At 42.0% G+C, this 24,817-nt stretch overlaps 1 protein-coding gene across 1 annotated transcript; it reads right to left on the minus strand.

Moving 5' to 3' along the window:
- Nucleotides 1–1,046: 1,046 nt before the first annotated feature.
- On the minus strand, nt 1,047–24,604 carry ASPA (aspartoacylase). The gene is made up of 6 exons (XM_026688513.2): nt 24,248–24,604; nt 12,504–12,699; nt 10,528–10,621; nt 7,740–7,847; nt 5,013–5,122; nt 1,047–2,555 (listed from the first exon to the last, which is right to left on the minus strand). The coding sequence occupies exons 1-6, from the start codon at nt 24,484–24,486 to the stop codon at nt 2,352–2,354; spliced, it is 951 nt and encodes a 316-aa protein (XP_026544298.1). The 5' UTR covers nt 24,487–24,604; the 3' UTR covers nt 1,047–2,351.
- Nucleotides 24,605–24,817: the final 213 nt, after the last annotated feature.

The following is a 24,817-nucleotide window of genomic DNA, read 5'->3' on the forward strand; positions in this document are numbered from 1 at the left end:
AGAGAGAAAAAGAAAGAAAGAAAAAGAAAAAGTGTACCTTTGTGTGTGAGAGAGAGAGAGAAAGAAAAAAAGAGATTAAAAAGAAAGAGAGAAAGAAAAAGAAAAGAAAGTGTACCTTTGTGTGTGTGAGAGAGAAAGAAAGAAAAGGAGAGAAGAGAGGGTGAAAAAGAGATAAAGAGTAAAAGAAAAGAGAAAAAAAGAAAAAGAGAGAAATAAAGAGATGTATGCATCTGCAAAGAATATTCTTGAATTCCAAGTATATGCAGTATTTATTCAAGTATTTCTTGTTTGTTTTGTAAGTGAAGTTTTGTGAGCGTTGCCAGAGAGAGCCAATCGCTGCTTTTTGATCTGCACTTTACAGCCAGATGTGCAATTGGGCAAAAATCTCCCTGCGGAAAAGCGAGAGAGACCCACATGTGGCATTCGTCATTTTTCCAAACCTGATGATTTTATCCAGGGATTTATCAGACCCGGGATTTGTGTTTCAATATATATATATATACATATATAATTTATTGCAAATAAGAGAAATAAAGTCAATTGTTTTATAAGCACGACTATCTCCCTAAGTGTGCAATTCTGTGACGGCCAAGGAAAGAACCATCCTTCTCACTCGGAGGAGAAATTTTCACTCTTACAGAAAGTCCTCAACTTACGACCATAATGAAGCTTGCTCATTGGATTTGGGATGGACATAAAACGGGTCATCCATCCAATTTGATGAATTTTTTTTTTTTTTGCAACGGTTGTTAAAACAAATCGATGGTTCATTATCAGCCAGTTTGACCGAAAACTGGAAGTTTACCTCAGTTTTTGGCAAAAAACAAAAAAAAAATATTGTAAAATGCAGTCATGTGGGATGGTGGCCCAAAATGAGGTCATGTGACTATGCAGGGGAGGAATGGAATACCCTGGAGTCCATCATAAGCTCAAAGGGTTGCTAAGCAACTGGCCATAAGTCAAGGATTTCCCGTGTCTGGTTTTTCCGATCTAAAGTATCTTCTAGATTCAGTGCCCTGATTGAAACTAGAGTGGCTTAAAATGTCAGTTTTATAACATTTCTTTATCAGAAATATTTGATAAATAACGTGGTGTAGGGTTTCTTGCCTAAGCAAGCGGGTGGACTAGAAGACCTCTACGGTCCCTTCCAACTCTGCTATTCTATTCTATTCTATTCTATTCCATTCCATTCACATTTATATATCCAGGTTCAAAACATTTATAACATTTCTTTATCCCAGTTCTTCCTTGTTTTCTTCAAGCAATTTTTCTTCTCACACATAAATTCTGAACTACAGGTATTCCTTGACTTATGACTACAATTGAGCCCCCAATTTTGAGACAGTTGTTAAGTGAGTTTTGCACCGTTTTATGACTTGTCTTGCCACGGTTGTTAAATGAATTGTGGCAGTTGTTCCATCAGTAACACGGTTGTTAAGTGAATCTGGCTTCCCCATTGACTTTGCTGGTCAGGTGGTCGCTAGATCCCGGGGACCCTACGGCCGTCATAAATATGAGACAGTTGCCAAACGTCCGAAGTTGCTGCAACGGTGGGAAGTGTGAAAAAAAGTCACTTTTTTTCAGTGCCGTTGTGAGTTTGAACAGTCACAAAATGAATGTATGTATTTATGACCTTTTGCGACCTTCTGACAAGGAAAGTCAACGGGGAATCGAGATTCACTTAACAACGGTGTTGCTAACTTAACTGCAGCGATTCACTTAACAAGAAAAGTCGTAAAATGGGACAAAACTCATTTTAACAACTCTGTGTGGCTCAGCAGAATTGGGCTCAATTGTTGCTGTAAGTCGAGAATTATCAGCAGCCTCAAAACCATTTAAAACCATTTAAAAAGTATCATTAAAAACAGCAACTGTAAAGTGCATAAAAAATTATAATTGTTTTCTGAGTAAATGCTTTCTATTTCTTACAACCCGGGGTGGGATTCTGCCGGTTCGGACCAGTTGAGGCGAACCGGTAGTTCCAGTGAGCATTTCTGTGCTTTATTTCATTTTTTTTAGAGCAGAGGTCTCCAAACTTGGCAACTTACTTTAAGACTTGTGGACTTCAACTCCCAGAATTCCACAGTCATCTGGTTAAGGAATTCTGGGAGTTGAAGTCCACAAGTCTTCAAGTTGCCAAGTTTGAGGACCCCTGTTTTAGAGCATAGCTGATTCGCGCGGCAGTAGAAGGTAAGTATTAGAGCTGAAAATTGGCTTTTTAAAAATGCTACACCCACACGAAGCGTGCACTCACCAAACCGGTTCTTACACTGGTTGAATCGCACCACGGCTTACAACAATAAATTGAATTTTCGGTCTAGGAGCTAGGACGAGAAATATTTGCAGGCACTTTAGAGGAAGTTTAAAGAGACTTGGAGCCCTTTTGCGCTCAATTTTTCTTTTGCCGTCGTTACGAAGGCTTGTTGCTTTTCGTAGTAGGCGGCCTCGTTCACAAAGGTTGGGTATACCGTCGCCTCTCCGTCGTACGCGATGGCCTTTCCTTCCAGAGTCAAAAATATGGGATCACCCGGATTTAGCGGCTGCCAATCTCGATCCTACGGGACAGAAAGAAGATAATCTTGCAAAATAACAATAGTGCCAACCATTTGGATAAGGCTGTTTAAAGGAAGCCTAAAGTACATCTCAAGGGGTATCATTGAACGACAATAAACAGCTCATACGAACAAGCCAAGCTTCATCGGGCACTGAGTTTTAAACACGCTTAAGATAAATGCGTGTCCATCATCTGACAAAAATTAAACTTAAAAATAAATAAAATACTAGCTGGATACCTGTGCTTCGCTACGGAACTATGTGATCGGGCTTAGTTTTTGGGGAGGAAAATAAGGGGGGGGGGAGAAATTCTGCCTCTGCCTACCAGCATCCATCGGTATTCATCTGGCTTGTGTCCTGTCAGTGTGTGAGAGAGTTGAGGGCTGTTTGGAAACCAAAAGAGTATTTTCTGTGTGAGCAAGAAGGAGACAGCAAGGAGCCTGGGCGTGGCTTAGCTCAACTGTCCTGTACTAAAGCTGCTTGGTGCTGTGAAACTGAAACTCCTCTGCTTGCGTTTTGCATTTGGAAGAGATTTCTGTTCAGGTGGAGAGGGGGAGTAGAACTCATTAGCAACAGAGTATAATAATAATAATAATAATAATAATAATAATAATAATAATAATAATAATAATAATAATAATAATAATAATATAATATATAATAATATATAATAATAATATAATATAATAATAATAATAATATATAATAATATAATAATAATAATAATAATAATAATAATAATAATAATAATAATAATAATAATAATAATAATAATATAAATATAATAATAATAATAATAATAATAATAATAATAATAATAATAATAATAATAATAATAATAATAATAATAATAATAATAATAATAATAAATAATAATGATATAGGAAATACTAATAGCTCTGGTGGTCATTTGGAAAATTCCTTTCTTAGTGAGCCCCTAGAAGCCAAGAGGAACATACGTGCCAAATGTAAAGTTTGTAAGCTTTACGATTCTGGAGATTTTGTGATGATGCATGAGGGGTATTTCGCTTTTATATATATAGATTGATTGAACGAATGAATCAAATAAATTGATCAATCAATCAATCTCAAAGAGCAGACTCTATCCGCCACTAGGTCTCTTTTTCTGCTGTCAGTTTTCTACATTTCTATGTTTCTAACTAAGCAGGTCAAAACTAAACTGCACCTTTTCTGGTGGGTCTCAGTTCAATTCAAGGATAGGACTTCAAGCTTTGGCAGGTTCCACTGCATTTAATGTCTTGGATGTTAGTTTAGAAAAAGTCCTTAGTCCTGGGCTAGCCATCATCATTTTATGGGGTGGAGACGTGGGCATGATTTTATTTATGTGGTCCTTAGTGCTCTCTCTGAGATTTGTTTGTTTGTTTGCAGACCTTTCATTGCCCAACTAGGTGACATCAGGGCAAGAAGGGAAGGTGGTTTGTGGAGGGGAGGAGGAGGAGAAGGACTGTGGGGTCCTTGGTGCTGTCTGAGCTTGCTTTTCTTGCAGAAGTTTCATGACCCCACTTGATAGCATCATCAGTGGTAGAAGAGAGAGGAGGAGGAGGAGGAGGAGGAGGAGGACTGTAGTGTGTTTCAGATGTTTCATTACCCAACTAGGAAACATTATCAGTGCCAGAAGGTGAGGGAGAAGGAGAAGGAGGTTCTCTTCAACGTTGGTGGTTTTCTTGCAGACATTTTATTACCCGACTAGGTAACACCATCAGTGCTAGAAGGGAGTGGAGTTTGCTGTCTACTTATATGCAGCTGGCTTGCCCTGTTAGCAGAATTCCCCAACCAAGGAACTACCGATTCAGACAAACAATCAAACAATCAACATTAGCCTAATAAAGAAACTGCCAAAATCACACCTAACAACACTGACAAGGCAAGCCACATGTAAACCCAGAACAAACCCCACATTTTCTATACCGGTAATCTTTGACTTACACCCATTCATTTAGTGACCATTCAAAGTTACAAAGGCACTGAAAAAAGTGAGTTGTGACCCTTTTTCACACGACTATTGCAAGCATCCCCATGGCCACGTGATCAAAATTAAGAGGCTTGGCAACTGGCATGTACCCATGACAATTGCAGTGTCCCGGGACCACCTGATCTCCTTTTGTGACCTTCTGACAAGCAAAGTCAATAGGAAAGCCAGATTCACTTAACAACCATGTGACTAACTTAACAACGGCGGTGGTTCACCGTGGAAAGAAAGATAAAACGGAGCAAAATTAACTTATATGTTTCTCGCTTAACAACAGAAAATTTTTGGCTCAGTTGTGTTACTAACTTAACAACTGCAGTGATTCACTTAACAGATGTGGCAAGAAATGTCATAAAATGGGGCAAAACTCAGTCTTGCTCGGCTACAGACGTTTTGGGCTCAGTTGTGGTCGTAAGTCGAGGACTACCTGTACAATACACATTAGAGAAGAAGAATCACAAGTGTTTACCTGTAAATTTGGGTGAATGACAGCCATAATCTCATTTCTTGGGTTCCTGGGATAATCAACTTTCTCCAATAGTTTATAGATCTCAATGGTACATGGAGGGAATTCTTGTCCTACAGGGAAAACAGTACATTATCTTCAAGTTATCTAAAAGGAACCCTTTTTCTTACAGTCGGGATGCTGAAAGGTGAAATTTTCATGGTGCCACTTATAAACTTCTGCATTGTGCATACAATATTTTTTTAAAAAAAAAACTCTTTGATTTGCATCGGATGAACTTTAGAAATTAGATTTTTTTTATTCTCATTTTGTCATAAAAGGTTAGAAGTTGATGTCATGGAGCTAAAAACCCATAAGAAATATTTATGTTTAGCAATAATTTTCCAGAAAGGAACATTTTATATTGTCTGAGACAATTCAACTGCTCTTTGACAGGTAGATTAAAAAAAAAACCTGTATCATTTATATTTGTCTGAAGTGGTGTATGGTTTCCTGCCTAAGTAGGGGGTTGGACGAGAAGGTCCCTTCCAACTCTGCTATTCTATTCTATTCTATTCTATTCTATTCTATTCTATTCTATTCTATTCTATTCTATTCTATTCTATCCTATTGTTTCTCTTATTCTTCTTTTATTTTTCTTATATGTATCCATTTCATGTATTCACAACTATGTATACACTTATACTTATTATCTTGTAAACAATTGGCAAATCAAATAAATCAAATAAATAATAAATAAAATTCTATTCTATTCTATTCTATTCTACACTCCAATATTCTATTCTATTCTATTCTATTCTATTCTATTCTATTCTATTCTATTCTATTCTATTCTATCCCATTCCAATCCATTCCATTCCATTCCATTCCATTCCATTCCATTCCATTCCATTCCATTCCATTCTATTCTATTCTATTCTATTCTATTCTATTCTATTCTATTCTATTCTATTCCATATTTTCTTTTCTTTTCTTTTCTATTCTATTCTATTCTATTCTATTCTATTCTATTCCATTCTATTCCATTCCATTCCATTCCATTCCATTCCATTCCATTCTATTCTATTCTACTCTATCCCATTCCAATCCAATCCATTCCATTCCATTCCATTTCATTCTATTCTATTCTATTCTATTCTATTCTATTCCATTCCATTCTATTCTATTCTCTTCTATTCCATATTTTCTATTCTATTCTATTCTATTCTATTCTATTCTATTCTATTCTATCCTATCCTATCTTATCCTATCCTATCCTATCTTATCCTATCCTATCCTATCCCATCCCATCCCATCCCATCCCATTCCATTCCATTCCATTCCATTCCATTCCATTCTATTCTATTCTATTCTATTCTATTCTATTCTATTCTACACTCCAATATTCTATTCTATTCTATTCTATTCTATTCTATTCTATTCTATTCTATTCTATTCTATCCTATCCTATCCCATTCCATTCCATTCCATTCCATTCTATTCTATTCTATTCTACACTCCAATATTCTATTCTATTCTATTCTATTCTATTCTATTCTATTCTATTCTATTCTATTCTATTCTATTCCATATTTTCTATTCTATTCTATTCTATTCCATATTTTCTATTCTATTCTATTCTATTCTATTCTATTCCCTGACCCAATAAGCAAAGAAGGAAGCATAGAGTCCATTCTTTAATAATGTAGGGAGTGTCTCTTTTTTAAAAAATATATATTTTACAGGTAGCTTTTGACTTACAAACACTACTGGAAACAAAACTTCTATTGCTTGGCAAGTCAGTTAAGTCTGGAGAAAGTGCAGAGAAGAGCAACAAAGAGGATTAAGGGACCGGAGGCTAAAACATCTAAAGAACGGTTACTGGAATTGGGTAGGTCTAGTTTAATGTAAAGAAGGACCAGGGGAGACAGGATAGCAGTCTTCCAATATCTCAGGGGCTGCCCCAAAGAAGAGGGAGTCAAGCTATTCTCCAAAGCCCCTGAAGGCAGGACAAGAAGCAGCAGATGGAAACTAACCAAGGAGAAAAGCCACCTAGAATTAAACAGAAATTTCCCGACAGTGAGAACAATTAACCAGTGAAACCATATATTTTTTTCAATATTTTTTTTCAACATTTTAATGTTTTGCATTTTAACTGTGTCCGTGTCATGTAATATATGTGGGCATATGCATTATTTATTTATTCATTCATTTATTTTGTCATGTTTATGTAGTGTATATTTGAGAGCCATAGGCAACAAAATTTCATTTTAATGTTTGCTGATTAATGTTACATTCAAAAGAAAAATACAGTTATTCTAAGTCATTCTAACTTTTCTTGTCTAGCAATAGAAGCAACTTAGAAATAAGGAGAAGTTTCCAGACAGTTAGAACAATTAATCAGGGGAACAACTTGCCTCCAGAAGTTGTGGGTGCTCCAACACTGGAAGTTTTTTTAAAAAGATGTTGGATAACCCTTTGTCTGAAGTGGTGTAGGGTTTCCTGCCTAGGCAGGGGGTTGGACTAGAAGACCTCCAAGGTCCCTTCCTTCCAACTCCCTCATTCTATTCTATTCTAAATGCTCAATATTATTATTTTTTAAAAACCAAACAACATAAAAAAACACCTTAAAACAGTGAAGATGCTGAGAACATTCTAGAAAAAGGTTTGGTGGTGTTTAAAATGACATTTTCACTGGCAGATTGTGTGCTACCATAAATGGCAAGAAGGACTACCTTAGAAATGCTGTACCTGCATTGAATTTTGCCACGAAATCCAGCCCATGTCGGACGATCGTCCTCATTTTATCCAAAATGTCGGCCCTCAGAACACCTTGAGGCTGAGGGCCAACTTCAACACCTAGAGAAAAAAAACCAAGAAACCATTAATACTTCTTCCATGGGGACACCAGAGGAGATATAGTCCTCCTTCTCTGTGGTGGCCCTCGAGAGATTTGTGGGCTGCCCAGTTTTTATTTATTTATCTATGATTTATTTTTAATAAATATTTGTTATTTATTAATATCAACATCACCATCATTTTAGCGTTTGTCTATCCACTGCAGAATGAAGGTCTTCTCCATGTGTTTCCAACCGGAAAGAGGCCTTCCTTCCGCAATATATTAATTATTTATTAATCTCTCTGTCTATCTATCTATCTATCTATATCTATCTATCTATCTATCTATCTATCTATCTATCTATCTATCTATCTATCTATCTATCTATCGTTCTATTCATCTATCCCTGCATGCCTACCTGCCTGCCTACCTGCCTATCTATCTATCTATCTATCTATCTATCTATCTATCTATCTATCTATCTATCTATCTATCTATCTATCTATCTATCTGCTGCCTGCCTTCTTATCTATCTGTCTATCTATCTATCTATCTATCTATCTATCTATCTATCTATCTATCTATCTATCTTGGCTTCTAGGGGCTCACTAAGAAAGGATTTTTTGAAATGACTATCAGAGCATTAATATTTCCTATATTATTATTATTAACACGCTCTGATGCTAAGGAGTTCTACTCCCCCTCCCCACCTGAAAAGAAATCTGTTCCAAATGCAAAACACAAGCAGAGGAGAGGAGCTTGTTTCAGTTTCAGTTTCACAGCACCAAGCAGCTTTAGTACACAACAGTTGAGCTAAGCCACGCCCAGGCTCCTTGCTGTCTCCTTCTTGCTCACATAACAAACACTGTTTCACTTTCCAAACAGCCCTCAACTCTCTCGCACACTGACAGGATGCTAGCCAGATGAATACCGAGGGATACTGGTAGGCAATCGAACAGTCGGTAAGCGAACGGTTGAAAGTCGAGGACTGCCTGATAACTGAATTATGAAAACGTGCCTAGAAACCCAAGGACATTTGCTAAAAAATGGTAAAGGTAAAGATAAAGGTTCCCCTCGCACATACGTGCTAGTCGATTCCGGCTCTAGGGGGGCAGTGCTCCAGTGGTGGGATTCAAATTTTTTTACTACTGGGTCTGTGGGCGTGGCTAGGCGGTATGGCCATGTGACTAGGTGGCCGTGGCTTTTTTTTTTTTTGCTTTTTGCAGCAACACCCCACCCTATTTTGGGGCCTTCTGGGCCTCAGAGAAGCCTCCTAGGGCAGTGGCCCCCAACCTTTTTTGTGCCATGGGCCGGTACCGCATCACAAAATGATCCACGGCCCGGTACCGGCATCAGCACGCATGGCAAGGCAAAGCGAGCCAAGCGACCAGCCAGCCAGCCGTCCCCGCTTCTCCCGCCACCTTCAACTCCTCCTTTGTACCTTTGTCGATGGGCTTCACTTCGGGACGGCTTGGGACGGTCGCCGGCTCGCCTTTCCTTGGGTGCTGAAAGAATCCTCGCGCCTTAGTTTCATTCGAAGCTGCCGCCCACTTGATGAAACTAAGGCGCGAGGATTCTTTCAGCACCCAAACACCGCTTTCAACCGGAAAAGCTCACCCGGAAGCACTTTCTCGTCAAACAAGATGGCGGCGCCCAGCGAACCGGTGGCCCGGTAGGAAATGTTCCACGGACCGGGACTGGTCTGCGGCCCGGTGGTTGGGGACCCCTGTCCTAGGGGGCATTTTTGCTCCCAGAAGGCTTTCCTGGGGCTCAGGAAGGAAAAAAAATGGAGCATGGGGGGGCACAGCACCCCCCCCACTTTGTTTTGGGGCCTCCCTGGGGCCCAGGAAGGCAAAAAAATGGAGGGGGGCACAGGGTTGTTGTTGTTGTTGTTGTTTTTTGCCTTCCTGGGCCTCAGAGAAGCTTCCTGGCTGAAGCAGTAAGTAAGCAAGGGGAATCCCAGCACAGCTGATAATCAGAACAGCTGATCGTTGGGAGGGGAAAAAAATAAATACCTTAAGGAGTGACTGGGTGGGCTAGTGTCAGGCGGGTGGGGTGAGTGAGCATCAGGTGGGCTGGGCAAGCAAGCGAGCAGCAACAGGGCGATGGGGTCTGGGGCGTGGCCAGCCAGAAGTTACTACCGGTTCAGCGACCCCCTGCCAAATCCTTGCTACCAGTTCGCCTGAACCGGTGTGAACCGGCTGAATACCACCACTGTGATGCTCATCTCCGTTAGAAAACCAAAGAGCCAGCGCTGTCCGAAGATGTCTCTTTGGTCATGTGGCCGGCGTGACTAAAGGCCAAAGGTGCACGGAATGGTGTTCGCTTCCCACCAAAGGGGTCCCTATTTTTCTACTTGCACTTTTTTTTTTTAACATGCTTTCGAACTGCTAGGTTGGCAGAAGCTGGGACAAGGAGCTCGCTCTCTTACGCAGCGCTAGGGATTCGAACCGCCGAACTGCCGACCTTTCTAATCGACAAGCTGAGCGTCTTAGCCACGGAGCCACCACGTCACCCAGTGGTGAGATTCAAATAATTTAACAACTGGTTCTCCGCCCTAATGATTTCTTCCAAAAATCAATTCACCAAACTGCTCAGAAAGTTAACAACCCATTCTCCTGAAGTGGTGCAAATTGGCTGAATCCCACCACTGACGTCACTGCTAAAAATGGTACAGGGTTAAATAATAATAATATTTACCAATTGGATGTTTTGCTACAGATCGGGTCGTTGCGTATTTTAAATTGGGATGTTCGAGAAGTAAGACTGGACATCTGTCTGGGGACACAGCATGCTGCAGAAAACATCAGTTTAATGTTCTCGTTATGGAGACTTATGACCACAATTGTACAGCTAACATTTCTGTTGCTAAGCGAGACAGTTGTGCATTTTGCCTCATTTTATGACCTTGAGTGACACAGTTATTAAGTGAATCACTGCAGTTTTTCAGCTAGTAACCCTGGTTGTTAAGTGAATCTGACTTCCCCATGGATGGAAACTAACCAAGGAGAGAAGCAACTGTTGTGGTCCAATGGAGGCCTGAGGAACTGGCAGCAGAGTCGGACAGTGGGGAGGAACATGGGCCAGTCCTGGAAGAAGGCTCGGACAAGGGATCTGCATCTGACACAGAGATGGGGCCAGGGCCAATTGGGAGTGATGTGCTGACACCGGAGCCTCCAGAATCTAATATCAGTGAGGCAGAGGAACAGTGGGGGCCTGTTACCAGTGTGCGCTTGCGCAGAGCTGTCAGAAGACAAGAATAGTTAAGACTCGGGAGTAAGGCTTGGAGATGATTGACCCCTCCCACAAGACATAAAGGAGGAACAAAGGGACAGGAGTCTTTGCAGGAAGCAACTTTGTTCATTCTGGTCGCTTTAAAATCCAAAGCTCCATGTTAACTCTGTGCTCCGTTTGGCCTTGTAGTGCAGCTAATTGGCAATTTAGTCATTGGCAGCGTTGCAAGGGAGATAAAGGTGGGTGCTTATCAGCCTTATCCCAAAAGACTGTGGCAGACTTCTGTTGGACTGTTTGGGACTCATTACAGGTTGTGAATACCTATAATTCACAGCCATTGAAACAAAACAAAAGGTTTTGGGGAACAGTGTGTGATTGTTACTGTCTCAGGAAGCCTTGGTCAGAACAGTAACCTGGAATTAAGGAGAAACTTAATTAATCCAACAGTGAGGACAATTAACCAGTGGAACAGCTTGCCACCAGAAGTTGCGGGTGCTTCACCACTGGAGGTTTTTAAAAAGAGATTGGACCCCCATTTGTCTGAAATGGTCAAAGGCAATGGTGGCTAACCTTTCTCAGCTCCTGTGCCAAAAAATGCAATGTGTGTGCAATCCCCCCGCCCCCTCCTTACCTGCATTGCACCTCCAAGCTAATTTTTCAGCTGGTTTGAGGCCTTTTTCGGCCTTCCAGAGGCTTAGAAAAAGCCTCTGCAAGGCTTTTCAGGACAAATAATATGCCAATTTTGTCACTTCCGGTATTACAGGAAGTGACGAAACGGGCCTGTTCGTCCTGAAAAGCTTTGCAGAGGCTTTTTCTGAGCCTCTGGGAGGCCAAAAAAAGGCCTGAAACCCGCAGAAAAATTAGCTGTGAGGCATGTGCATGCGCAGTGAGGCGTTTGCCTGCGGCTCGAGTGCCGGCACAAATGGCTCTGCATGCCACTTGTGGCACATGTGCCATAGGTTCCCCATCATGGGTTCTATGGTCCCCTGCTTGAGCAGGGGATTGGACTAGATGACCTCCAAGATCCCTTCCGGTTCTATTCATTCGCTTCCAAACTGCTGCACCGCTCTTCCAGACACCACCACCCCCATTTTTTTTAATGGCAACTACTAAAACAGGCATAGGAATATTTTATGAGTTGACACAGATATTTTTCTCTCTCTGGGCACACTGAGAAAACATCTGCTGAACAAAACTCCACATTGGCGACAGGAAGGGCATCTGGCCAGGAAACACTCAGCTAGCTCCATTCCGTTGCCCAGACTCCACCCCACAAGGGAGTACGGAGTCGTTAAAAGATAAGGACGAGTAATTCACCTAACAAATATGGAGAGAAAAGTTGTAAAAATGGGGCAAAGCTCACTTCACGAATTTCTCCCTGAACAAGATAAATTTTGGGCTCCGTTGTGGTCTCCCCCCCCCTTTTTTTTTTTTTGGAATACCTGGATATAGTGGCACATCTGAATGGCAAAGCAGTCGCTGGAGCTTTCCAGGATGAGGGTCCCACCCATGCTAGCGGTCGTGTTGTGAAGATCGAAGATCAGGTCATAAGCGCCAGGCTGGCCCTTTGGACCAAAGAGGCCGTTGATTTCTTGGGCCCGTCGGACTTCATAGGGGATGTTGTCTGCCAGCTCTTTGCTGTGGGTCAGAAAAACCCAAAGAAATATTACTTAGCCTGATCATTAAAAGAAAAAGAAAAAAGGATGCAAACTTAGCCTTTGGTGAAACTCTATCAGTAGCCCTTACGACTTACGGCCATAATGGAAATTGAAATTTTGCGTTGTTAACCAGGGGTGGGATTCAAAAATCCCAGCAACCGGTTCGCTACCCAGTTGCTGGGTGGGCAGGGCCATGGTGGGCGGGGCCTACCAAAATTTCTGGGAGGGCTGTTTTTTTTGCCTTCCCCAGAGTCCGGAGGCTTCCCTCAGGCCTCAGGGAGGTTGAAAATGGCCTCCCCCGGGCTCTGGAGGCCTTCCGGAAGCGAGAAACAGGCCCGTTTCTGGAACTTCCGGGAAGGCCATTTTTCCACTTCCCAGAGCCTCTGCATGGAGGCTTACCTACGTCAAAAATGGGCCGCATGGAGACTCCTCGGAGGGGAGGGGAGGGGTGGGTGGGTGGGGCCAGCCGGTCAGTTCAAATACCAGTTTTGGCGAACCAGATGATAATTTAACATCCGGTTCTCCCGAACCAGTCCAAACCGGTAGAATCCCACCCCCGGTTGTAACTCATGACGGCCATAACTTGAGACACCCACAAGATATAGATCCAATTTTATAACCCTTTTTTCATCCCAATGGGTGCTTTTCATGAGAGGTAAATGCCTAACCCTTACCCTTCTGTCATGCCCCAGAATATACTGTTTATATACGTTGCTGTCTAGCATCATCGAGTGACTGGAGGGACAAATATGCCCCAACACAGGATCTTTATATACTGTTGTTGCTCCCTAGCCCCATTTAGTGGCCAGAGAGACAAATGCCAATTATATTGTTTGAAGCTGACTCAACCCATTTTACCCATCAGCCCGCACTCTCAAACCAAATGCATGCCAGACCCTATTTCCTTTAGCATTGGAGAAGGCAGAAGCACAAAGAAGAATCCATCTTAATCTGTGGCACATGGTCATCCAAGGACAAACCCACAGTCCACACACAGAGCATCGCTGGATTTTTATTTATTAATTGTTATGTTCAGCAGTAACTCAATAGTGCCAATTTTGTATTTGGTTCTCGTATGTATCCCTATTTTCCCCAGTTTCACCATATCCTGTTCTTTCAACAAAGCATTCAGATCTATGCACACAGTCCGTTTTATTGGAGGATAGGTGGGTTTAGATGCATGTCGAGCTGCACACAGACTAACGTGACAGAACACCTTCTATTCTCTCCTTTCCTTTCCTTTCCTTTCCTTTCCTTTCCTTTCCTTTCCTTTCCTTTCCTTTCCTTTCCTTTCCTTTCCTTTCCTTTCCCTTCTCTTCTCTTACTTTCCTTTCTTCCTTTTCTTTCCCTTCCCTCCCTCCCTCCCTCCCTTCCTTTCCTTTCTTTCCTTCCCTCTTTCCTTTCCTTTCCTTCCTTCCTTCTTCCCTTCCCTTCCCTTTCCTTTTCCCTGCCTTTCCTTTCCTTTTCCTTTCCATTCCTTTGTTATATCATAAATTATTTCTCTAGTTATAATTTGCAGAGATACGGAGAATCAAATTACACACGATATCTCTCTCTCTCTCTCTCTCTCTCTCTCTCTCTCTCTCTCCCTCTCCTCTCCTCTCTCTCTCTCTCTCTCTCTCTCTCTCTCTCTCTTGCATTTTGAAATGAAAAGCAGCTGCTGGGAGCTGAAATAGGAGCGGGGAGGATTGAGCCACGATAGCAAGGGAAAGGTATTTGGCAAAACGAATTGATTTCAAAGTTTCTTGGGTTACAGCCCTTCTGGTTGTAGAAGGACTTAAGAAAAACCATCATTATGTGTGATCAGCAAGAAATTCCACTGAGCAGCTGTTAGGGGGGTAGGAAGAAAGAAATTCCCCCAACTTTTCTTCCAAACTATGTCAGAACTATTTTTATTGGGAAAGTATCTTCTGTCAGTGCCTTTCTCATTCCTCAGTGCATTGATCGACAGAGTTGGAAAGGAACTTGGAAGTCTTCTACTCCAGAATTATCGTTTCCAAACAAGGCCGCTGTTAAGTGAATCATGTCTGATATTAGGACCTTTTTTTTGCCACGGTTGTTAAGTGAATCGCTGCAGTTGTTAATTGAATCAAAAAGTCATTAAGTGAATCTGGATTCCCCCATTGACTTTGCTTGTTTGACGTCAGGTGGGAAGATTGCAAAAGGAGATAACGTGACTTGACTTATGACCACAATTGTGCCCAAAATTTATGTGATGACCCAAAGGGGCGTGGCACAAAAGCAACAAAGTCACAAAAGTAGGTAAAGTCCCTTTAATTCCTCCAACTTGGCCCCCAATGTCCAATTATCTTTGGCTGGAGAAAAAAAAACTCTCCCAAGAACAGTTTTTAAAGGGAAGAAATTCAGTCGAACCCAAAATTAATCTAGATTATAAATAAAAACCAACACAAACCACGCTGCAGCCATTAATGAGACAGGGCAAGATAAGGAATTGCAGACTTCAAAAGATAATGAAACACACACAGTTGGGAGGACGCTAGAACCCAGATAAGACTTAACAAACAAAGATAATACAAGCTTTGCTTCCAGCAAGGTGCTATGTGCAAACCCCTTCTTTATCCTGTTTCCCCAGCTGCAGCTAATGGAGAGGATCAGGGCCCTTTCCTCCCCCGTAAACTACATAACCCACCTTGCTCCCTTCTCCGTTCCTCCCTGCGTGCCCTTAGGAAGAAGAGGGGGTGGCCCTGGGTCTTCCTCTGAATGCCCAGCCAGATTGTGCCCTTCCACAGTTTCCTCCACAGCCACACTCAGAGCCACACTCCCACTCCCTGTCAGCTGCTCGACCTCCCCCACAAAATCAGATTCCAACAGGGGCATGGCAATTTATGTTGCTAAGTGAGAAATTTGTTAAGTAAGTTTTGCCCCATTTTACAACTCCCCCCCCCAAAAAAACAAGCAAGCTCTGAGAGCACCAAGGACCCCTCATTTCAACCCTGAGCTATTAATATTTTCCTTTATTGGTACAGGACTTGAACTTACTGTCTCCTGGCTTGTAGCTTGGTGTCCTAATCACTAGGCCAAAGTGAGCCTCAAACCTAAAATTCGGTTTAATGTCTGTAGAGATTCTCTGTCATCCATGTCATGGCTGTCCCCAAAGGTTTTTATTCTGGAGGCAACTGGACTTTCTAGTTTTTTAGATAACAGAGTTGGAAGGGACCTTGTAGGTCATCTAGTCCAACCCCCCGCCCAAGCAGGAGACCCTACACCATTTCTGACAAATGGGAGTCCAATCTCTTCTTGAAAGTCTCAACTGATGGCGCTCCCACAACTTCCGAGGGCAACTTCTGTTCCATTGGTTGATTGTTCTCAACTGTCAGAAAGTTTCTCCTTATTTCCAGGTTAAATCTCTCCTTGTTCAGTTTCCATCCTTCCTTTGAAGACATTCCAAGAAGCTTCTTTAGCTCTGACTGGATGCTGAGGAATGGAGGGATTTATATTTCTTGCAGACAGTTGTTGTTTTTTAAAATAAATATTTTATTGAACGAAACAATTAAAAACATTGAACATGGTCAGGTCGGTTTGACATAATTTTGGGTCGATATCGCATATATATATATATGTATTTTCCTATAAACAATTATCCAACTATATACATATATCCATTTGTTCATTCATATATTACATTTCTAACATCCTTCGTCTTTTTTTTATCTCATCCAATCATTTACTCTTTCTGCAACTCCTTTCCCGACTTAAGACCTTCCTCTCTGCTCCCACCAGTGATAGAATTTATTCCAAATTGCATAATATGCCGATTCATCTTTGTTTTCCATTTCTAGCGTTAACTTGTCCATTTCAGCGCATATCAAGATTTTGTTTATTACTTCTTCTTCACTTGGTATAACTGTCTTTTTCCAGTTCTGGGCAAATGCTAGTCTTGCTGCAGTAATAATGTGTATAATCAAATAAAGCTCATCTTTCTGGTATCTTTTTTGACATCATTCCTAAGAGAAAACATTCCGGTCGGTGATCTACTTTAAAAACCAACATTTCCTCCAGCCGCTTACCCGTCCTAAGCCAATATTCCTGCCAGGGGTAGGATTCAAATTTTGTAACAACCGATTCTGTGGGCGTGGCTTAATTTGTGGGTGTGGCTTGGTGGTCTTGTGACTGGGTGGGCATGGCTTGGTGGTCACGTGACCGGGTGGGGCATAGCTTGATAGCCATGTGACTGGGTAGGCGTGGCCAAGTGGCCATTCGACTGGCAAATCAAATACAAGTGGTCCTCGCTTAATGGCCGGTTGCTTAGCAAGTGTTTTAATTTATGACTGATCTCCCCAGAGCTACCTGACCTCTTTTTGGAGTTTTGACAGCCATGCACACACACACACACACCCTTCTAACCCTGCTATTCTTTGAATGGTGTGGAAGTATGAATGGATTTCTAGAAGAAGAAAAAATGCAGACTACAGGAACCATTTGCACCACTCAGGTGACCCTGAGGACACAGATAAACCTGCAGGTGGCCTCTACGACCCTCTAAAAAGGATGCAAATGACCAGCTCTCTGCAAGGAATATAAATCCTTCCATCTTCCACCATCCAATCAGAGCTGAAGAAGATTCTTGGATGAGGAGCAAGACGTCTTCAAAGAAAACGAGAAGTCCAAGCGCCTCCAGAATAAGCAAACTAAAATTTGGGTTGCTTCAGCCACCCAAATTTATTCTGCAGGTACAGATTTCCACAACGGTTCAATGTACTCAGGGGGGAGAATGAGTGAAGTAGACCACTGTCAATATAAGATCTATTTTAGGGGCTCCAGGGCAATCAAATGCACCTAGCAAGCAGTTTTTGCAAATTTATCTTTTTTTCAAAATGTTGTATGTTCAAAAAACATACCTCTTGGCCTGCCTGCAGCCAAGAGAATAGCAAGGTTACTCCAGCAAACAGACTAAATGGGTTTAAGGCCAAAGAACCTTTAGAGGTTGTTTTTGCTGACATAATTGGTCCTGAGAAACCTAGTTTAGGAGGTGCAATATGCAGTACCTGCCTGCTGTGTCCAAATAATCATTAGCTGCGTGGAATTGGCTGCCCCATTCTTGGTATTTAGCAAAAAGGCTGTGAGCCAAGGAAAGCATTTTTCAAAAGCTGTAAAAACAGGATTTTCTCCCGCCGAGGATTATGACTTATTTCAACACTGAAGTTTCAAATTGCTGTCCCCACCAGCTCTCCGAGTGCAGGCGACGTCGGGGAGGCCAAAGCGGAAACGGAGCATGTCAGGGGTTAAAGAAGTGTCAGATTTGATTCCCAAATTTTACGGATTCTTTGGCGCATGCAAATAATGGCATAAAAGATTGCAGAGCCTGTGAACTTTGGAGGCATACATTCTTACTGGAAGGGAAAGTCATGGGTCAAGCTATTCTCCAAAGCACCAGAAGGCAGGACAAGAAGCAATGGGTGGAAACTAATCAAGGAGAGAAGCAACCTGGAATTAAGGAGGAATTTCTCAACAAAACAATGAATCGGCGTTGCCTCCAGAAGTTGTAGATGCTCTCCTCCCACCAGCAAGATTAGCTAGAATGTTCCCCAATATGTCACCCAAATGTTGGAAGTGTAAACTATCTATGGTTGGCTTCATAACCTACAAAAAATAACTTCTTAGCTCTATGTTGCCCTTTCAGTCTTACTTGTGAGAGAATATGCACCCATGCTGGAGCTCCAAATATGTGCAGGTAACTTAAATTTGGCTTTCTGCCATGCCAACGAGTGAATGGCAATTATCCAGTTGTTGTATTAACTACATTGTTTAAAACATGGTTACTACACATTATGGCTTCACCCCACAGTGTTTCAGGTAAACCTGAATCAGATAACATAGTGCGAGCCATGGCTTGTAATGTTTGCCCTCTTCGTTCTACAAACGAGTTATGTTGTGGTCTGTAAGGTGCAGAATGTTTATGCTCAACACCAGCCAATTTCAACATAGTTTGGAACCTTTTGTTAACAAATTCAGTCCCATTATCAGTAACTAAAGTAATTACTTTACTCCTCATTTTTCTCTCAGCAAACCTTAGCCAGTTAAAGAAATGTTGGAATGTTTCTGTTTTGTTTTTCATAAGATAGCAGAAACTGTATCGTGAGTAATGGTCTATAATACTCAAAATATAGCAGGCACCTCCTAAAGTAGGTTTCTTAGGACCAATTATGTCAGCAAAAACAACCTCTAAAGGTTCTTTGGTCTTAAACCCATTTAGTCTGTTTGCTGGAGTAACCTTACTCTTTTCTTGACTACAAGCATTACAGTTTAAATACTTGCTACAGGGTTTCAATTTTACTGCCTCTGACAATTTAACAGTTTGTTTGAGCATTTTGAAATTAATGTGCCCTAGACGTCTATGCAGTAAATTTATACATTCATCATGTGGCTTAACATTATTATAAACTGAGTTAGCCATCTTCAACTGGTCATCATGTATCACATATAAATCATTCTCTAAAGTAGCAGTAACACTTTTACCCTCTTTCTCTATTATACAGTTATCTCCCCTAAAGCCCCTACTGATAATAAATTAAATTTCAGTTTAGGTACATATAACATAGTTAAATGTTCGTTTATACAAGAACAATATGCAGTACCTTCACCAAAGGCCTTCATCTTCCATCCATTTGCCAATGATACATGTTGTTTACTCATGGACATCTTTACAAACCTCTTTCTATCTTTAGTAATGCATTGCGATGCTCCACTATCAACAACCCACAAATCATGGTTTACAGTTGAATTGCTAGACATAGCTAAACTAACATTCTTCTTAGCCTTCTGGTGATTACCAGTATTCTGTTGTTTTCCCTTCTTACAGAATCTAGCTATATGTTCCCAGGCCCCACAAGAAATACATTTCCTAACAGTATAGACAGTTGAACACAAAGCCTCTTATTGTGGTTGTTCCTTCCTTAGTTGGTCCCTATCCAGCAGTCTTCTTGCTTCTTTTAACAACCTTCCGGTTATGTCAGTCAATGTTAGTTCATCTTTGGTCAGGACTTCCAGTGAAGATACGTAATCATCATAACTTTCATCCAATGAGGAAAGCTTGATAAAAAAAACACATCAACAAAAAAAGGGGTAAATTCTGGAAAACCTACCTCACTCTGTAGTTTTCTCCCCAAACCCAAAAAAAAAAAAAAAAAAAAACCCCCCCCCCCCCCCCCCCCCCCCCCCAAAAAAAAGAGAAAAAAAAAAAAAAAAACACCCCCCCCCCCCCCCCCCCCCCCCCCCCTTCTCTCCTCCCTTTCCTTTTATTTCCCCCCCCTAAAACAATTTAAAAATATAAAAACATAACCACATTAAAAAAAAAAAAAAAAAAAACAAAAAAAAAAAAAAAAAAAAAAAAATGATGCAAACTTGATGCAGCTCTGAAAATATCAGTTCCTTTTCATGTAGCTCTTGAAAAGTTCTTTTCAAATGAGCTAACATATCTCCACCTTTCAGAAGACATGCTCTAAACAGTTTACGTGTAAGATGTATGTGTGCACCTACACTGTCACGAACATAAATCCTCTTCAAATTCTCCCAACACCTAGCAGCAGACTCTTCTCCACGAATAGGGACTAGCTGCTGATCACACAGTGTTAGTCCAATTATACAAAGAGCTCGTTCGTTGTTCTGTTTAAAGTCAGCAAGCTTTTTGGCATCGTCCTCATTTTCTGGATCCCAAGCATTTACATCCGGTGGGTCTTGAACTACATTCCATAACCTTTCTCTACCCAGAGATACCATAAGATTTTAGTTTTAGGAGTAGTTTGTTGTGTACCACTGAATCAAAGGCTTTACAAAAGTCTATGTAGATTGAGTCTATTGCTTTGCCTTAATCGAGTTGTGTAGTCCATATGTTTTTGCAGTGTAAGAGTTGCAGATTACATGATAGTTTTTTTTTCTAAAACCAAATTGTTTATTAGAGAGTAGGTAGCTTGTTTCTAAGTGGAGGATGATGGATTGGTTAATAATTGATTCCATGACTTTACAGGTGATGCAGCATAAAGAGATTGGTCTGTAATTTTCAACTAGGCTGGGGTCTCCCTTTTTGAAGATGGGGATGACCGTGGCTTGTGACCATAGTTGGAGGAGCTGGTCCTGAAAGATTTTTCAAAGATTATGCTTAGAGGTTTGGCTATGGCAGTGGATAGCTTTTTTAAGAAGTAGGCACATATTCCATCCAGTCCAATAGATAGAGATGGTTTTAGATTGCGTAGTGCTTTTTCAACATTGCCTACTGTAAAATCAATACATATTAGATCATTGTAGTTGGCTATGGTTCAACTAGGAAATACTGGGCATGATCCATTGCTGTTTACAAATACTGAGCCAAAGAATGTGTTAAAGAGGTTGGCTTTAATGGTGTCGTCATTGCAGTCTTTACCATTAGGTCCTATTAGGGGTGGGATGGACCTTGAGTCTTTTAGTTTGTTGTTGTTTAAAAAATTGTAGAAAGCGTGGGTGGAATTGGTGCATAGAAGGTTTTCCTCTTGTTTAATGTGATAATTGGTGCATTCAGTTTTTATCTGGTGGCATAAATTTTTGTATCAGCTTTTGAAGTTGGTAACGTGACCAGATTTGTTTTTCCGCCAAAGTGATCTCTTTTTGGATTGAAGCTTCCTTATTGTTATGGGTAATCTGTTTTTTCTGGTTTTGGGAGTTGTTATTGGTACATATAGTTTGATGACTCTTTTGACTTCAAGTAAAAATATATTGTAATGGTCTTCAACAGTATTGCATCCAGTGAATAGAAATTAATTTTTATTTATTTATTTGATTTATATTGCTGCCTATTCGCCCATGGCGACTCAAGGTGGCTTACACAATGTAAAATCATATTTAAAACAAAAAATAAAAATAAAAACAATAAGAACTAACAAAAAGAATCAAATAAATTAGTAAAGTACAATAAAACAAAATTTGGAGAAAAAACCCTTATTTCTCTTCCTGATTTTTTTTTTAAATCGGTTTTTAATGTCTTTTAATTAACCTCCTGCCCGATGAAGCCAGATGTATTTGCCAGGGAGATAGATTCCAGCATTGGCACAAGACTCCAGTCGCCAGGGGCAGCTTCCCAACCTGGGTGTGTCGTCCAACATTCCTTCACTAAGCAGCACCCATTTGCTTAAATTGCAAAAAACGCTGCAAAGGTTTAATTGCTGTGGCCGCTTTGAGGTCTCTTCTGGAATTCTGAGATGGGATGTGAGTTTTTTTTCCCCCTCCTTTGCTGGTACTTTGCTTGTGTGGAGTGACCATTCAAAGTTACAATGGCACTGAAAAAAGTGACTTATGACCCTTTTTCACACTTACGACTGTTGCAGCATCCCCACAGTCATGAGAGGCCAGGCGAGGAGATGCGTGACTCCATGTGAGTGAGGTTGAGTTCGCCACGCCCAGCCAATAACATAACCACCCAGTCACATGACCACCAAGCCACGCCTACCACCTAAGTCATGCCTACCACCTAAGCCACGCCCACAGAACCGGTTGTTAAAAAATTTGAATCCTACCCCTGGATATAGGCAGAGGTGGTAGTCAGCCGGTTTGGACCAGTTCTGGAGAACCGGTAGTGGAAATTTTGAGTAGTTTGGAGAACCGGCCAATCCCACCTCTGACTGGCCCCGCCAACCCCATCTATTCTCTGCCTCCTATCGAGGCCCAGCTGATGGGCTGGGTCTTCTTTGGTTGCCCTGCACAGGAGAACGGAGCTGGAAAGCAGGTTCGTGGGCTGGGGAGGGAATGGGGAATTTGCAGTCACCTTCCCCTGCCATGCCCACCAAGCCACGCCCACCAAGCCACACCCACAGAACCGGTAGTAACCATCTTTTAATCCCATTGCTGGATATAGGGTCTTGCTTGAGTAGTGGGTTGGACTAGAAGACCTCCAAGTCCCTTCCAACTCTGTTATTATCTTAATACTGTGATGGAGAACCTATGGCATGCAAGCTGCAGGGGAACTTACCTCACTGCGCCTGCGCGTGCTTCACAGTTGATTTTCAGCTGGTTTGAGGCCTTTTTCGGCCTCCCGAGGCTTGAGGAAGGCTTCTGCAGGCTTCTGCAGGCTTTGCAGGCCGAAAACTAGCCCCGTTTCATGACTTCCTGTTTTTCCAACAATACCGGAAGTGACAAAACGGGGCTAGTTTTCAGCCTGCAAAGCCTGCAGAAGCCTTCCTCAAGCCTTTGGGAGGCTGGAAAAGGCCTCAAACCAGCCGAAAATCAGCCGTGAGGCGCAGTGCAGGTAATGGGGTGGCGGGAGGGTGGGTCGGTGGGTGGGGATTGTTTCTGGATGCTGGCATGCCCAAAAAGGTTAGCCACCGCTGTCTTAATTAATCGGTGGAACAGCTTATCTTCAGAAGTTGAGGGTGCTCCGTCACTAAAGGTTTTTAAAGAAGAGATTGGACAATCATTTGTTTGAGATGGTATATAGGGCAGGGGCGTCTGGCCCGCAGGGCTGTCCTGGAAAATGTAAGGGGCCAGCCCACATCGCTTTGGCCCAGTATACTCAGTGCGAACAGGAAACAGGGTTGCCAGATCGCAGTTTGGCTCTGCGGCCAAACTCAAGTCAACATACGGCCAAATTCGGCCAAATTATTTTTTGCTCATGGTGACGCGCATGCGCGAGGGAAGGAGAGCGCCAGAGGACGCGCTTGTCCTCCTTTTGCTCATGGTGACGCGCATGCGCGAGGGAAGGAGAGCTCGGGATGGGTGGGGAAGCCGAGGGGCGTGGCGTTGGAACGAGCCGTAATAGGAATGGGTGTGGTGTTGATGGAGGAGGAGCCGCCCCTGCTCGGGTCACAGGCGGGAAGGGGGCGTGGCCGGGCGCCAAGGTCCCGAAGGGGTGTGTGACGGGAGTTGAGAGGAAGCGGGCGTGTTGGAGAACTGAGAGGACGCGCTTGTCCTCCTTTTGCTCATGGTGACACGCATGCGCGAGGGAAGGAGAGCGGCTGGGTTGCCATCTGGCCAATTTCACGGCCAAGCAACTTTCGTACGGCCAAATAAAATTGAGTTTGACACCTGTGCATTACATGAACATGACAAAATACATAAATAAATAAATACAAAATGATGCATGTCCAGTGGGGGAAAGCAAATATTTCACTTAGCAACCTAAGTTTTGGGCTCTGTTGTCGTCGCAACTCAAGGACTCACCTGTACTAATTTGAACGGCCTGAATCTCCTGATTTCCCCCGGCATTTGATAAGGGATTCACTTAACAACGGTGGCAGGAAAGGTTGCAAAACGGGGCAAAACGCACTCGCCCACTTGCTTCGCTTAGCAAGGGAAATTTTGGGCTCCGTTGTAACAGATAACAGATAATCAGAATTGGAAGGGACCTTGTAGGTCATCTAATCCAACCCCCTGTTGTGGTCGTAAATTGAGAACTAACCTGCATAAACCTTTTAAATACATAAATAATATCTATTCCCTAAATCATACATAAATAAAGATGATACCTCAGGATATCTAAACCCAGTCCAGTGTTCTAGCGTTGCGCACGCGTTCATTCACACAACCCACACCCGGTTTAAGCTTACCCAAGATTTTCGGAATCAAACACCCGGTTCAGGTCACAGTCTATATATCGGCAGCATTTTTCCACAGCTCGTGGGTTAGCCAGGAAAGGCCGTACCTCCAACCCCAGCCTTTCGATTTCCACTCCATTTTCCTGCCAAGATTTGACCAGAAACACCCCCGAGAGCTCATTGCCGTGTGTGCCGCCAAAGATGGCAATTTTTCGGACGGGGGCATCTTGCAGAATTTGGCCAGGATTCATTCTGCTGGTCGGCTGCCACCCAACTCAGAAAATGATTCCGAGGAAATAAAAAGTTTGAATAGCTAGAGGACTTTGGCCTGCTGGATGGGCCGGGGAAGTGAAAAACTAAACCTCTTTTCTAAACTCTTCTCAGTTTAGAGTTTTGATGCCACTCCCCTCTTGCTATATTTGGAGAGTTACGTCTTGAAACAAACTTGGAGAGAAGCAACAGGAGGTGTGTTTTGTGTTTTTTTCCCTTTAGACTCAAAACAAAAACCTACCCGATTTTATTTTCAAATTCACCGGTGCAAATAATTTTATTTTCAAATTCACCAGTACATATAATTTTATT

The sequence above is a fragment of the Notechis scutatus genome, chromosome 1, assembly GCF_049901735.1.
Source record: "Notechis scutatus isolate UNSWTSFEM ecotype Mainland chromosome 1, rNotScu1.2, whole genome shotgun sequence".
Classification (NCBI taxonomy): Eukaryota; Metazoa; Chordata; class Lepidosauria; order Squamata; family Elapidae; genus Notechis; species Notechis scutatus.